General features: G+C 42.5%; 1 protein-coding gene across 2 annotated transcripts in view; it reads right to left on the reverse strand.

Annotated features, from left to right (window-relative positions):
• Cers6 (ceramide synthase 6) overlaps positions 1-14,254 on the reverse strand; it is a 245,150-nt gene that overhangs the window by 174,558 nt on the left and 56,338 nt on the right. For both annotated transcript variants that reach the window (XM_021635584.2, XM_021635583.2), the window contains exon 2: positions 1,799-1,904. In XM_021635584.2, the coding sequence (XP_021491259.1) occupies positions 1,799-1,904 (106 nt within the window). The remainder of the gene's footprint in view (positions 1-1,798; positions 1,905-14,254) is intronic.

Below are 14,254 nucleotides of genomic sequence, written 5' to 3' on the forward strand. Positions count from 1 at the left end.
TAGTAAACCCAGGCATTTCTGAGGCTGTGTGCTTGTTCTATCACTATCCCCCATGTCTACAGACATGACAGAACACACAAAATGCCTCTTGACAGAACTGGGAACGTGTCTCTTGCCCAGCATTTGTAATGGCCTGGATTTAATCTTTAGTGTTGTAAGAAAAAAGAAAATAAAGAACCTAATAGGAGTGATATTTCACTTTAATAAGGTAAACTACATGGAAATGTGAGGATTTTTTTTCTTAATATTTATTTCCTCTAAGACCACAGGGTATGTGTCCCATGATGCTGAAGCTGGCAATCCAACGTCACCTCTCAAACTACAAAAAGAGGTTTTCCTAAAATGCCATTAATTCTTCTCCTACTCCTTACAGAGAGGTTAAAAAAAATAGCTAATCTTTCTTCATATTTTTCTAGCAAAAAAAAAATATCATTTTTTTACGAGGACAGAGAAAACTGCTGTAGACTTTTGGCAGAAATGAGGGCAACAAGACAAAATAAGTGTCTGGCTATCTCAACTAACAGCTGCAAGCCATGACACTAAGAGAACTAATGGCAGCCCCACAGACACCAAAACGAAACCTCACTGTCAAATCACACCTTCCAAACCTGCTTGGTTCTCAAAGGAACCATTTGATAGAAGGACATACAGAATGTTTCATTCCCCCCGTTTCATGCTTTCTTACCCAGCCCATGGTAAACGGAGATAAAGTAGGGAGCTCAGGAGTGAGAAGAAGGTGTGTGGGCTCTGGGTTGGCTTCAGTGTGAGGGTCTCTGGTGTTTCTCTTCCTCCCCTTGTGTTTAAATATGTATCAATCACTTGCCTCCCCCCTTCCTCTCTGTTCCCTTCTTCCTGTTCTTTGCTTAGACTTAAGTTTAATTCTCTTCACACTGAATGTTTTATCTCTTCGTTTGTTCTCCACTAAGGGCCTATCTCTTCTAGTCTAACTCTGCTGACTTAGTTTCTTCATTCCTTCACACAGCGAGTCTTCTTCAAATATGTCTTTTCATTCTCATTCATGTTGGTCTATCACAACCCCTGGAACACATGTTTGGCACTGACTATATGCAGCGAGGTCGATTTCTCACACATGTGTACATACCATACTGTAATCTCTGCCTGGCCACTCCCATCCAGCCCTTATCGTATGCTTCATGTCACCTGAGACTGAAAAAGACATTGGATTGGACCAACCTCTATCTAATCAAGACCTCTCCACAAATGAGCTTGTAAAATCAGCTAGAGTCAACCAAGTGGCCACAACCATCCTTTATCTACTGTTTACAGTTTGGGTACAATTAGAACACCTATATTCTCTCTTAGGACCCACTGTCCAACAGGAAGCAAAATTGATTGTCAGAACCCAGGAGAGAAGGGATGGGATGACTGTAGTTTAAGAGGTTTGGTGGCATATGTGGCCGATGGGCGGCTTGGTCTTCATATGGGCACCTGGCCAATGGATCGGGGGAGGCTGTTTCTAACATGGACTCCATTGCCTGCTTTTGGGTCACTTCTCCCTGGCAGGGCTGCCTTGCCTGGCCTCAGGGGATGAGGATATGCTCAGTCCTGATATGACTTGATGTGCTGGGGAGGGTTGATACAGGGGGAAGTAGGGGACTCCCCTTTTCTGGGGGGAAAGGAAAAGGAGAAGAATGAAGGAGAGGAAGGGGAGGACTGAGAGGCGAGGAGGGAGGAGGCACCTTTGGGATATAAAGTAAATAAACTGAAATTTTAAAAATTAAAATTAAAAAAAAGAGTGGTGGTGGAGAAAAACCAGTTCCCAGGATGGCAGTCCTACCTTTGTTATGGCAGTGAAGACCTTTTCCAAAATGGCATTTGGCTGGGCAATTTGTGGTCCATTGGCCTGGATGTTGAGGGCTATGGCACATGGTTTGGCTATGAATCTAAAGGTTTAAAAAAGAAAGAGAAGAAAATAAGTCACAACTTACACTTTTTATAACTGCTCTTAGTAGCATCAATTATATATGACCAGGTTATTTTAATTAGATTCTTGCAGAATTTCATGGTGACATTCACATGGGTATACTACAAAGCAGACCTTACTTGGGGCCGCCAGCAGTCACTTTAAAGAGAAAAACTCTTTAAGAACATTTAAACTCCTTGGCTGGGTGTAATGCACACACCTTTAACCCCAAGTACTCAGGAGGCAGGCAGATCTCTCTAAGTCTGAGGCCACCCTGGTCTACATAGTGAGTTCTAGTACAGCTAAGACTATGTGGAGACTCTGTCCCAAACAAAATAAACAAAAAACAAAACCAAACAAAACTAGAATATTTAAATTCTAAGGAAACTCAGCAGTTCTATTGAGACCCCACAGATCAATTACATGATTCCCTACACCATAAGAAAAAGAAAAGAGAAGTACGGGGTGGAAACAGACCTGTACAACCAAGACACATAAATACATATCATAATTTACAGTCTTCCTCTGAACGCTTACAGTCATACTATTATACTGGTGTGCTTACTATGCATGTGAAACCTCATGGGGAGGTGCTTATGATCACAGCACAGTCAACCATTTTGTTTCCATAATCAGTGTGTCCCAGTCCCTTTCAGTTTCACAATTTCTGCTTTTCGGATCACCCCCAAGGCTCCCCCACTCCCCGAACACAGCTTCTTTCTCATAGGAAGCAATGAAGGATGCTAAACGGCATGCCATCCCGGAGAAGCTAAGAGCTGAAGTGTTTGAAAGCATGAGCCTGAGTGAATGCCTGTGCCAGGAAGACTGGGAGGGAGGAGCCTTATTTCCCATGCTGATGCTTGGCTCTGAGTGGGGTGTGGAGTGCGCAGGGCCCTGAAGGGAAGGCGACAAGTCTAGTAAAACTACACGGAAGGAAAAGTATTTACACCTTCAAGATGTTTTGGACTAATCACTCAAGACCTAAGTTCCCATAGAACTTCAGTGGCGACTTCGCCATTAATTTGAATATCATGTGAGAGCATTGCTAAGCTAATTCAGTGGTTGCTGAGAACAACAACCAATAAATACAGAAAGCACTACTGAGTGGACCTTAGCTGTGGCTTCTTTAACAAAACTCCGCAAGATTAAGCAACAGTAGACTAGGAAGGGAGAGTAATATGACACGTTCAAATGGAACCCATTTCTCGTAAACGTGAAGAAACCCACCCAAACTAGAACACAAGGACGCTACGTGTCGCAAGCCTGAGCCAGGAGAGATGCACCCAGAAAGTGCAGTGTCATGCCTGTCACACTAGGCTCTGTCAGGACAAAGCGGAAGAAGGAGTTGTGACTATTTCATAATATATATGCAAAACTTGACTACTCTTCAGGGCCTTGAATTCTCAGTTCTTCCCACATGAACCTTTCTAGGATACGCTAGGAATGCCTTGCGTTTTTTCCTAATAAATTCCGGGCCTTCTCAGTAATCACAGAGCAACAGCAGAAGCTCCAACTGGAAAGGACACACCACTTAGTGGACAGGGACCACAGCCGAGCCAAGAACTTGTTTCTCCCACCAAGTTTCCTGCTTGCTGGTTACCCTCACTGTGCTTAGCAGAAGATGTGAAAAGACATATGTGCCGTGAAAAAAAAAAAAATAACAAAAACAAACAAAACAGTGGGGGGTAAAAAGGCAGACCTAACTTTTAAAAGCTGAACTTCACTCTCCCATACTTGGCTTCTGTTCTTCCTCACTGGATTTCTCCTCAGCCCTCCTTATTTTCTCTATTTCCACAACCTCTCTCACACTGTGTTTTAACTTATCTGGGATTCTGCCCCCCACTGTCTTTGTAACAACCTGCCTGTCAAATACATGGCCCACTTCCTCACTGTACACTCGAGCATGGACGGCATTTCTTTCCCATGAAGGTCAGTGTGATAAGCATGCTGACCCTAGCCAGGGTAAACCCCAAAATCTAAGGATTAGAGGAATAAAAGGTGAGTTGAGAGTTTAACTCGCTGGAAAGTGTGAAGCCATGTGCTATTTAAACGGCCCGTGGCAAGTACCCACAACAAATCAAACCACATGAATTTTTTTCAAGAAGTTACTGTGTCATAGGGTGCTCTTCTCTACACGCATGGAACACAGTGCGCATTCTGTGTCTATCTGAGGGTAAAGGGATGTGTGACCAAGTCAGCTGAAGAAAAACAGTAGACCTCTTCCTGACTTTTCCAGTGGGCTATATGTTTTTAACCCTCCTGAATATCAAACGTCAATCCAGGACACTCAGGTTACACACTGGCCTCTCTCATACTAGAAGCCATTTCCTCAATTCTCACTGTCCCTATGACTTCAACATTTCCCTCCAAGAGCTTTTGGGTAGGCTCACCCAATCCCTGAGCATCTTTTTTTTTTTTTTTTTTTTTCTCCACGACTTCACCAATACAGAGAAGCAAATGCTTAAATTTCAAGACAGGTAATTACATAGAACAAACATGAAAAGTTAATCCCAAATCCTCAACAAGAGGAAGAAGAGCGGTTAACTCCATTCCTCACAGGTAACCCTGGTGACAGGATGATATAGAAATTTCATTTGTGTTTATTCTCTGAAGTATTTGTGAATCATCTCCAGTATATTTTTTTTTTTGGAGACCATATTAAATTCTGAATCAAGCCCATGTCACAGCTACTACAATTTTATTACTTTCTGTCACAGTCCATCAGGAAAAATAAAATGCTGTTTTTAATGATAGACCAAAGAAAAGTAGGTGTATGTACAAAATATTTTCACAGGGGTGCATAGGACAGAAGGAGAAGAAGAAGAGGGAAGAGAGAAAAGGAAGGAGGGAGGGGGAGAGGTGTGGAGGGAAGGAGGGGTGTAGGAAGGGAGGAGTAAATTACATGGCTGTGTACTGGGCTAGCACACTGGCAAATATAAGAGTGAAAAGGACTACATACTCGCATCTTTGATGATAACCTCTACCAGGAAATACTCATCTATTTACTTTTTTTTTATAATCAAAGGCTGAAACACCTTTGAACACCACCTTCAAAGGATCAAACATCTGTAAAATACTTTTACATACTACAGGTGAAAGGAAGTACAATAGAGATATAAGCTTTGAAAAATACCAGGCTCGGTTAAAAAGCAGAGAAATAATTCTTCAGTGCACTTGAACAACGTGCATTTGTATGTTAAGCACTAATTAATTATCCCAGAACACTAGTGAACGAAGCATGAGCAGGGCCTAGGTGAGACATATACATAAAACATGAAGTGATCTCTGCATTCATAAAACATGAAGTGATCTGGAAAAGGAGATTATTTAAAGACATGTACAGGGTATATGACATTGTTCTAATTACTTAAACTATTTAATTATTCTCAGTGGGTTGCATGGCCAGAAATAGTCTTTCTCAACAGCCGCATTCCCTGCCTTTTCAGCGATACTGGGGAGCATATTTGGTGGATCTGCAACCATTTCCATGTTGATAAAATTGGATAGAACTCTCTCTCTTTCTCTCTTGCTGGTGGAAGAACACTGCACACTGGATTGCTTACCAAGGTTTCTTAAGCCTGATTTCTTATATATCCAAGGACTCCCCGCCCAGAAGTGGCACAGGGAGCCAAGCCCTCCGACCTAGCTCCGACATCAATCGTTAATCAAGCAAATCTCCAAAGGCTTGCCTGTAAGCCAACCTTATGGGGGAGTTTTCTCAGTTAAGATTTCCCTCTTCCCGGCCATGTCATGGTTTGTGTTAAGGTGACAAAAAAACCAAGCAGCACAATAATATTACAAACGGATAGGAAGACAGGACTTTCTGGACTAAGATTTTGATGGAGAAAGAGAAGCACTTGATGGGGTGTTCTGTTTCTGACTTTGAGGAACAAATCCCCGACGGACCTTCCATCTTTAGAAATCTCTGTACAGCGCACAAACCCCTTGTAGTGCTCTCTCCCTAAAGTCCAAACAAGAGCAAAAACTACACCTGAAGGCTCTAGAGAGATAATGAAAGCAAATAGGTTTGGGAAAGCAGTCAAGTGCTGAAGGACACCAAGTGACACAGGAATAAGGAGGATTTATGCTACACAAACCCCCACTTCAAGAGAGAGAAGCAGATTCTCAAGAATAATGGTGAATCAAAATCAGCAAATATAGCTGGGCGCAGTAGCGCATGCCTGTAGCAGCACTCAGTGTTGCAGGATATTTGATCCCATTGTGAACCCCAAAATTTTAACTGTAAAACACTGTCTCTTGTTTGGTGTGGTTGAGCCCTAACACACACCTTCACTACAAGAACTTTCTGTTTATTGTAACAGGTGATTGTGATGCGGTTCACTCAGCCCTAGCACACACCTTTAACCCAGGTACTTTCTGTATACAGGATTTAATGAAGTTAACTCTAGGTCAAGAGGCAGAGCAAGAAACCAGCTGACAGGGATTAAAGAGTAGGAGGGACGTTGAGATGAGGGGTATTTAAGACCATGTGGAGAAGAAGAAAAGGCTTTTTGAGCTCACTTTCTGGGGCTTTAGCTTAGGCCTTGGATTTTTTGGCTCCTGAGTCTTCATTGGTAAAATAGAACAGTTTGGGATTTTCATTTTTAAAAACAATAACTCAGGGAGGCAGAGGCAGGCAAATCTCTTGTGAGTTCGAGGCCAGCCGGGTCAGCCAAGGTTCCACAGAGAAACCCTGTCTTGGGAAAAAAAAAAAAAAAAAAAAAAAAAAAAAAGCAAACCTATTAGATAATAGGAAAGTACTTGGATGGTCTTTGAAGGTAACCACAATCCATTAGTAAGAGATGAAATAACTAAACGCAATAATGAGAAAGAACATATATCCCACCCTAGACCATGCTAGACAGAAATCCCTCCATGGACAAGTAAAAAGAACTCACCCCAAATGGATACGGCGTGGCTAGCATCATAGTGACTAGCCAGATCTTAAAGCGAATGAGAACAGCATTTTGTATGGTAATCTGGAGGTTTAGACAAATGTGTGTGGACATGACTGAGTGAACAGACCCTCTTGCTTGCGTTCATGGGTTTGTGTGTTCTTGCGTCCTTGCATCCTTGCTTGCGTCCAGGTGTCCATGTGTTTGTGTGTGTGTGTGTATGCTTATCTAAGACAACACTGTTTCAAGAAAAAAGTAATTAATGGTAAGTCAGGATGGAGATAAAGAACCAATTGTGATAGAAGTTACCATGGACTAATAAATACATTTTTAAACGTCTTATATAGTTAGCATGGGCTAATAAGCACTTTGTAAGGTTTATTTTTTTTTAACAAGCCCAAAAGATATTTACTTTTGAAGTAAATATCAGTCCTATTTTGCAGAAATAACAACATACAGCTCAATGAAGACAAATGTGTGCCTACAGTTTTACAGCTACAGAATTGGACCAAACTTAGACTAAGCTACTCTCAATATAATCTGATAAAACTGGCCGAACCTACTCTGGGCTTGACAGGATGAGAAGCTGTTTAATATTTCTGGACCCTGGTTACTACATTCATAAAGTGGAAAGGTAAAATATACATGGCAAATTCTGGTGAACACCAAGATAATACATGCAGGCTTCACACCAGAACCCCAAATGTTTGGCAACTATTCAATACAGTCACACCCTTGCAAAATTTTTTGAAGGGAGGCAAATGGTCACATGTCAGGAGGCATTCCAGTCTATACTGGTCATCATTCTGACACAGGAAAAACACACCAATAGCACAGTCTTGTCAGCAAGCAGAAAATTCAAGAGCTCATAATATCATCGGACACAGCCTCCTTCTTCCGAAGCAGATTCTCCTTTGGATAGATCATTCAGACCCTATGAAAGGTCAGGGAACCTCTCTGCATGCTTCTTTTAAATTTTCTGAAAATCTGCAATTATTTAAAAATAAATTTTGTTGTTGTTGTTTGCTTGATTTTTTCAGTCTTTTCCTTGGCAAGAGAGCAAGTAAAGGCCTGTTGCCAAGGCTGACAACCCAAGCTGTCCCCCAGAACCAAATGATGGATGGAGAGGATTGACTCCAGCAAGGTGTCCTCTGACCTCCATATGCACATTGTATACACACACACACACACACACACACACACACACACACACACACACATTTTGGTCTTCCCATTGGGGTCCTACTTTATTACTTCATTATGCTTTACTCAAAAGCCTCCTACATCATTCTTTTTTACTACATAAACTCACTCCTCTTTTGTTGGCTTCTAGAGACATGCACAGCCCATACGCTCCCCAAGCATTTAACAATACATTCCTCTCCCTACCAGAAATAGTCTGATGCCTAGACGCTCTTTTTTTCTTTTTTTATTATTATTATTAATTACACTTTATTCATTTTGTATCCCCCCATAAGCCCCTCCATCCTCCCCTCCCGATCCCACCCTTTCTCCCCTTTCTGCATGCATGCCCCTCCCCAAGTCCACTGATAGGTCTTCCTCTCCTTCTTTCTGATCTTAGACTATCAATTCTCATCAGAAGTGGCTGCATTGTCATCTTCTGTGGCCTGGTAAGGCTGCTCCCCCCTCAGTTGGGGGGGGTGATCAATGAGCAGGCCAATCAGATTATGTCAGAGGCAGTCCCTCTTCCCATTACTATGTAACCCACTTGGACACTAAACTGCCATGGGCTACATCTGTGCAGGAGTTCTAGGTTATCTCCATGAATGGTCCTTGGTTGGAGTATGAGTCTCTGGGAAGCTGGAGAGATGGCTCAGAGGTTAAGAGCATTAGCCCTTCTTCCAAAGGTCCTGAGTTCAATTCCCAGCAACCACATGGTAGCTCTCAACCATCTATAATGAGATCTGGTGCCTAGACGCTCTTAACGCATCTTTTTTATTTTCTAGCTTTTATTTTTTTACCACTTTAACGATTTAAAACACAGCCTCGTTCTATTCTTTAAGGAGATGGAAAGAGCCGATGGCTAATTGCTGGTCCTAGTAGTACATAATCGTTGGCAGAGACTGTGTTAATGGTGGCTGCTTTTCAAAGTTCTCCAGAAGCTTATTGAAGATTATCTGAACAGCAATAAAAAAGAAAGCTGCCAGTCATGGCCACCTGCAGACCACTGGAGAGCCTTCTCAGTGACAGAAGGGGTGTCAAATAGCATCAGCTGGAAACAGAAATCTTGGGAAATCCCAAGTTGACTTAAGAAATGTCAGATGTGCCCCTCATAGCAACACAGTTACAGGATTCTAAAGGTTTTGCATCACTTCATCATTAGTTGATGCCAGGCACCGAAGACAGAATCTATAAAGTTTGCGAAATTCAGGAAATGGTGCTTTTATCCAAATAAGATCTACACCCCTACATTTCACACACACAGAATGTGAGAGGTGTTGTGGCGTTTGCAGCAGATACACATGGTCTGCACGGAACTCATGCAAATGCAGATCTTAGCTGAGCAGGTCAATGACACAAAACCAAAGATGACTGCACAGGGTGATGGATGCTCATTGGTATCACTGTGGAAAACTTTTAGTTCTCTCTCTGGACCCCATACCACCATGTTGTAGGCACTAAATACACATGACAAAAAATGTTTCAAGAAGGAAAAATGTCTGGTATATATTTATGTAGAAAATTGCCTTTGTAATGAGGAAAGCATAAAATCCTACCACTATAAGCTAGCTGATATTTTCCAAGCATGACAGTGCTTGTGAATTCATGACAACTGTCAATGAGCCACTGGAGACTAGCATACATGTATGAGTAAGGATTCATTTTGAACCGTTCGTCCTTGTACATGGCGGATGATACTATGGAAACCGCTTATGAAATGATACAGGTTACCCCTGTGCAGCATTTATCAGTGTCTGCCTCGTCTCTTTACCGTCTGGCCTAAATCTGTGATAAGCCTATCTCTAACTCCACAGCCTTTGACAGGTTACACAAAGCAAGATCTCCAACAGAGCTTCAGAATTCTCTGGAACCCAGTGCTTCTGCACTTTCATCGACACCTTTCTCTGGATCACGCCCTCAGCCTTCAATGGGGTCTAGGCATCCTACCCCCGTCTGACGAGCTAACAAAGCAGAGTTGTGGGAAACAGGCCTTCGACCTTCACCCTGTGCACGGGTTGTCTTGCTAGCCTGCAACTGGCAGATTCACCTTAAATTTCCAAAGCTAGCCCTGAAATGAGATGGTACCCAGAGCCCAAGACCTCTCTATAGCATGTTAACCCTTTAATTCCACTACAGTCACCAAGTGCTTTCGTGCATCAGCTCAACCCACCCTCCAAATGCCCCCAAATTTTGACAGTGGTTTCATAAATGGAGAAAAGGTCCCAAAGCATCCGTAGGCTGGACTGGAAATAGATAGAGCTATCCCCCTCTCTCCAGCACTGAGCTCTCCCAACACTCATGTCTTGTAAACACGTGGTCATGGTCTGTACACGCTTGTTTGTCTTGTTTTTATTTTATTCTACACGCCAATACCACTGGTACCTAACGGTCCACAAATGTGTCCATGCACGAATAGTGCCTGTTTTTCTCCTGAGCCGTCATTGAAGATGTGCAGTTGTGTGTAGCTGGATGAATAACAGGACTTTATTTGTACGGTGGGTTACTGAAAACACAACTCCACGGAACACTGAGAACAAGGCCAACAATCCCTGGGTGGGACTATTCTCAACTTCTGCATTAAAAATCCATCATCCCCATGGACTAAAATCCTCCAGAAGCATCTGATGGCATAACAGCCTAAGCACTGTGTGCCTGTCTTACAATAAAGGATAACTAGAAACAACAAACAGCAGGAAACAGAATGAAGGCCACATCCTTCACAGTGATGGAAATGGGGAGTATCAGCATCAGCAGAACCACTGTCTACTAGAGAGCTGAACCACTCTAGTGTCAGCACTGAGCATGACACCAAGGCAGGGAGGGCTCTCTGACCCTCCTGACTGCCAGGTCTTAACCCTCCCATGGCCCTCCCCCATCAGCATTTGAGACAGGACCGGAAAAGAAGAAAATGAGCAGAGAGTCTCAGCTCTAACCCTCAAATACAATCTGAAGGGCAGGTCGGAAGCCCAGAGATGGTGGCTTATGAATCCGGTCAGTGTTCATTGCATGCCTACAATGCAAACTCTGGGGTACCACCACCAACTGAGCGTTTATTGTCACTGGATTTACGTAACACAGGCTGATATACACCTTGATGGGGCTGCTACATCAGGAACTAGAGTGGTGAGTGAGCAGGGGATTTCTTTCTTGCCTTCCCCATTTAAAACTTCCTCTTGTTCGGTCGGTCTGAAGTCCATAGTCGAAGAACGCAATTCTGAAAGAGCTACTATGTGAATCAGGACCCCTTGATGCATAAAAAGAAGCGGAAGGCTTTGGAAACAGGCTTCCCTACACACATCCACATGCCGATCTGACCACTCGGGAGCTGTGAGGTGGTGAGTTAATTATTTCCCTCCTAGAGATCATTTCCCTGCAGTGCAACTGGACGACCTGGCTGAATGACGCGTACAGTGACACGGAGGCACATGCAGGCTTCCTTCCCTGTGTATGAGGAAAAACAACACATCAAGGATTAGAGCACTATTATTACTCAGTTTTCTGGTTTGAGACCGTCATCGCCTAGTGGGTATAGAAAATACTTCTATGATCCTAAGAGACCATTTCTTTCATGGTTGAAAACCCGAACCAGCAAAGCAGTGGAATCTAGGAAGATGAAAATTAAACAGAGAGCAAACTTGAAGCCAATCATAGGAAAAAACTCTCTTATGAGTCAACAGGAGACAGCAATAAAATATTTACATTGTAGTTAATAGAGAAACCTGCGTTTTCTCATAATGGGCAATTCATTTTCTTAATGCAATCCTGAACTGCTGCAGGCAAAGTTCATAAATGCCTGTTATTTTTTTTAATATCAATATTGTACTATTATTAAATACTTTCAAGGATAAAACTGCAGTGGCGTGGCCAGAAAGTGTTTTCGTGGACACAATGGTGCTGCAGCCACAAAACTCTCTGTTGGGAGTATTGATGAGAAATAGCCCAACTGGGAAGTAAACAGCAGGACTCAATTAAATAAAAGAATGTGAAGTTTATCTCCACTTAAAGCACAGAAGTAGATTGAACCAAGGATGCATTTTCTGAAAGGTGAAAATCTTATAGTGAGAGCAAGCGTTCTTATCTACTGAGTTACTGAGGACAGTCACAGACTGTCCAGAATGATGATGGGATGGATAATTGTAAGAAAATGATATTCTTACTTTGAAAAAATCTTGTTTTTGAAAAGCCAAAGCCAATTTTAATTTTTTTCCCTTGTACAGATTTATTAAAAGAAAACTGCTTCCAGGACATCTGAGCTGCATAGGATTCCAACCATCTGGATGCTTCAGTTTCTCAGGCCTTATTGCCTCTAATAAGGGAGTCTTCAAACTATGGCCAATATACCCAAGGGCACGGACATTACCTGGGAGACATAAAAAAATACAGAATCTCATGCTCCAGTCTAGGCTGAGTCAGAACCTGCATTTAACCAAGATCCTCAAAGGGCCCCGAAGCACAGTACTGCTTGAGACACACACTTCACTTAGTCCAAATTCTCCAAGTGTAGCTTCCTAGAAGCTGCCTCAGCTTAAAAAAAAAATACAAGCAAACAAACAAACAAAAACCAGCTACAGTGCAAACTGCCCAACCCTGCAGTCAACAGCTCTGAGGGTAGGGCCCAGACCTGCTCTACAGAAACCCTCCCAGCAAGGCTGACACATGCTGCAGCTTGAACGCACTGTGCTAGCCTAAGCACGAACTGGGATCACTGACTGAGCGGATTCTCTAGAGCAGCTCATTTCACCTGTAAATGCACAGTGCCATGAAAAGGCTCTCTTGGAACTGAGCCCAAATGTCTCAGCACAACTGTCAACCAAGCCATAGACATCAAAGGTACCTTCACTGTATTCAGACACAGCTACAGTTCTCTGGACCTTTTATTCCAGATAAAATACCTGCAGAGATGAAGGCACAGACAGAAATGCAGATATGCAGTTTGGACACATGAGCATAAATAATACAGTAAGGTTAACTGTATTTTATTATTTCACCATATATTAACATAGTAATACTAGAAACATAATTAATTGTATTGGATATAATCATGGTATAAAACTAATTTGAAAATAAATCCTATTTGTGGAGCCATATTCATATACACATACACTATCATAAAATCCCACACTAAACCCACAGAGGAAATGAAATATTATCTTTTTCGTTCTTCAGGTCAAATGCCAAAAATCAGAAGCAACACAAACCCTGCATTTTCATAGAACCCATCATTCCTGAGGTCATCACTCTAGCCTTTGGGATGCTGTATCAACAATGTGTGTGTGTGTGTGTGTGTGTGTGTGTGTGTGTGTGTGTGTGTCTGTGTGTGCTCACACATACATATTCACTAGTCATCTTTCTATATTTCCATAAACACCAACTTTAGTTCTCTCAATTCTTTTTTTCCATACCGCGTCTCTAATTTTGCTTCCTGTGTCTACAGCACAGAACATGGAGTGATTTGAATAGAAGACTAAAACCTAGCTCCATAATTACGATTTCTTTTCATTAATTGCTTTTCATCCTGAAAAGCAAGCTCCATGACTGCTCTAAGTGTGCCAAAAATAACATGGTGCAGTTTATTAAACAGAGTTCAAAACAAAGCAAGTATAAACCCCAGCTTTCTATGCCAATTACTGCTTATTATGTGGCATGATATCAGCACCACTTATTAATATACGGGGAAGTGAGGCTCCAGCTCCCTGGAGACGCCCTTTCACGCCCTTTCACTTAATATGTATATATATTTACCTGGATCTACGAATAGAAACTATGAACTGCAGAAACACACATGAACTGAAAATAAAGCTTGAGAGTGGCCGTCAAAGGGGTAGAACGTGAAGGAAGAAGAGCTCTGGCAGGCGCTCAAGCCCTTGCGCTGGCACAGACAGCCTGGCCTTCGGAAGGCATTAAATCAGGTTTCTGGGCTGGCTGCTGTCTAACAGCATAGCAGGCTTGGGTTTCCATGCCTCTCTGGATTCTCACTGACTGCTCTCTTGGGATTCCTGCTACACAGCCCCCAGGCCTTTCACTCTGTAGATATCTAAAGGCCACTGCCTGTAGGTATCTGCTGATGTCAGGCATCAATGTGCATCTCAACAGCCATCTTCCTCAAGATTCTCTTGACCCCTGTACCTCCCTCCAGGTCTTTCTGTAACTGCCTGCTGTGTTTGGACCTATGGACACAGCTCTTATGCCACAGAACACAACAGTCATTTGGTTCCTTTTCTTCTGACAACCCTCATGTTATGTTTTTTTCTTT

Source organism: Meriones unguiculatus, chromosome 8 (assembly GCF_030254825.1).
Source record: "Meriones unguiculatus strain TT.TT164.6M chromosome 8, Bangor_MerUng_6.1, whole genome shotgun sequence".
Taxonomy (NCBI): Eukaryota; Metazoa; Chordata; class Mammalia; order Rodentia; family Muridae; genus Meriones; species Meriones unguiculatus.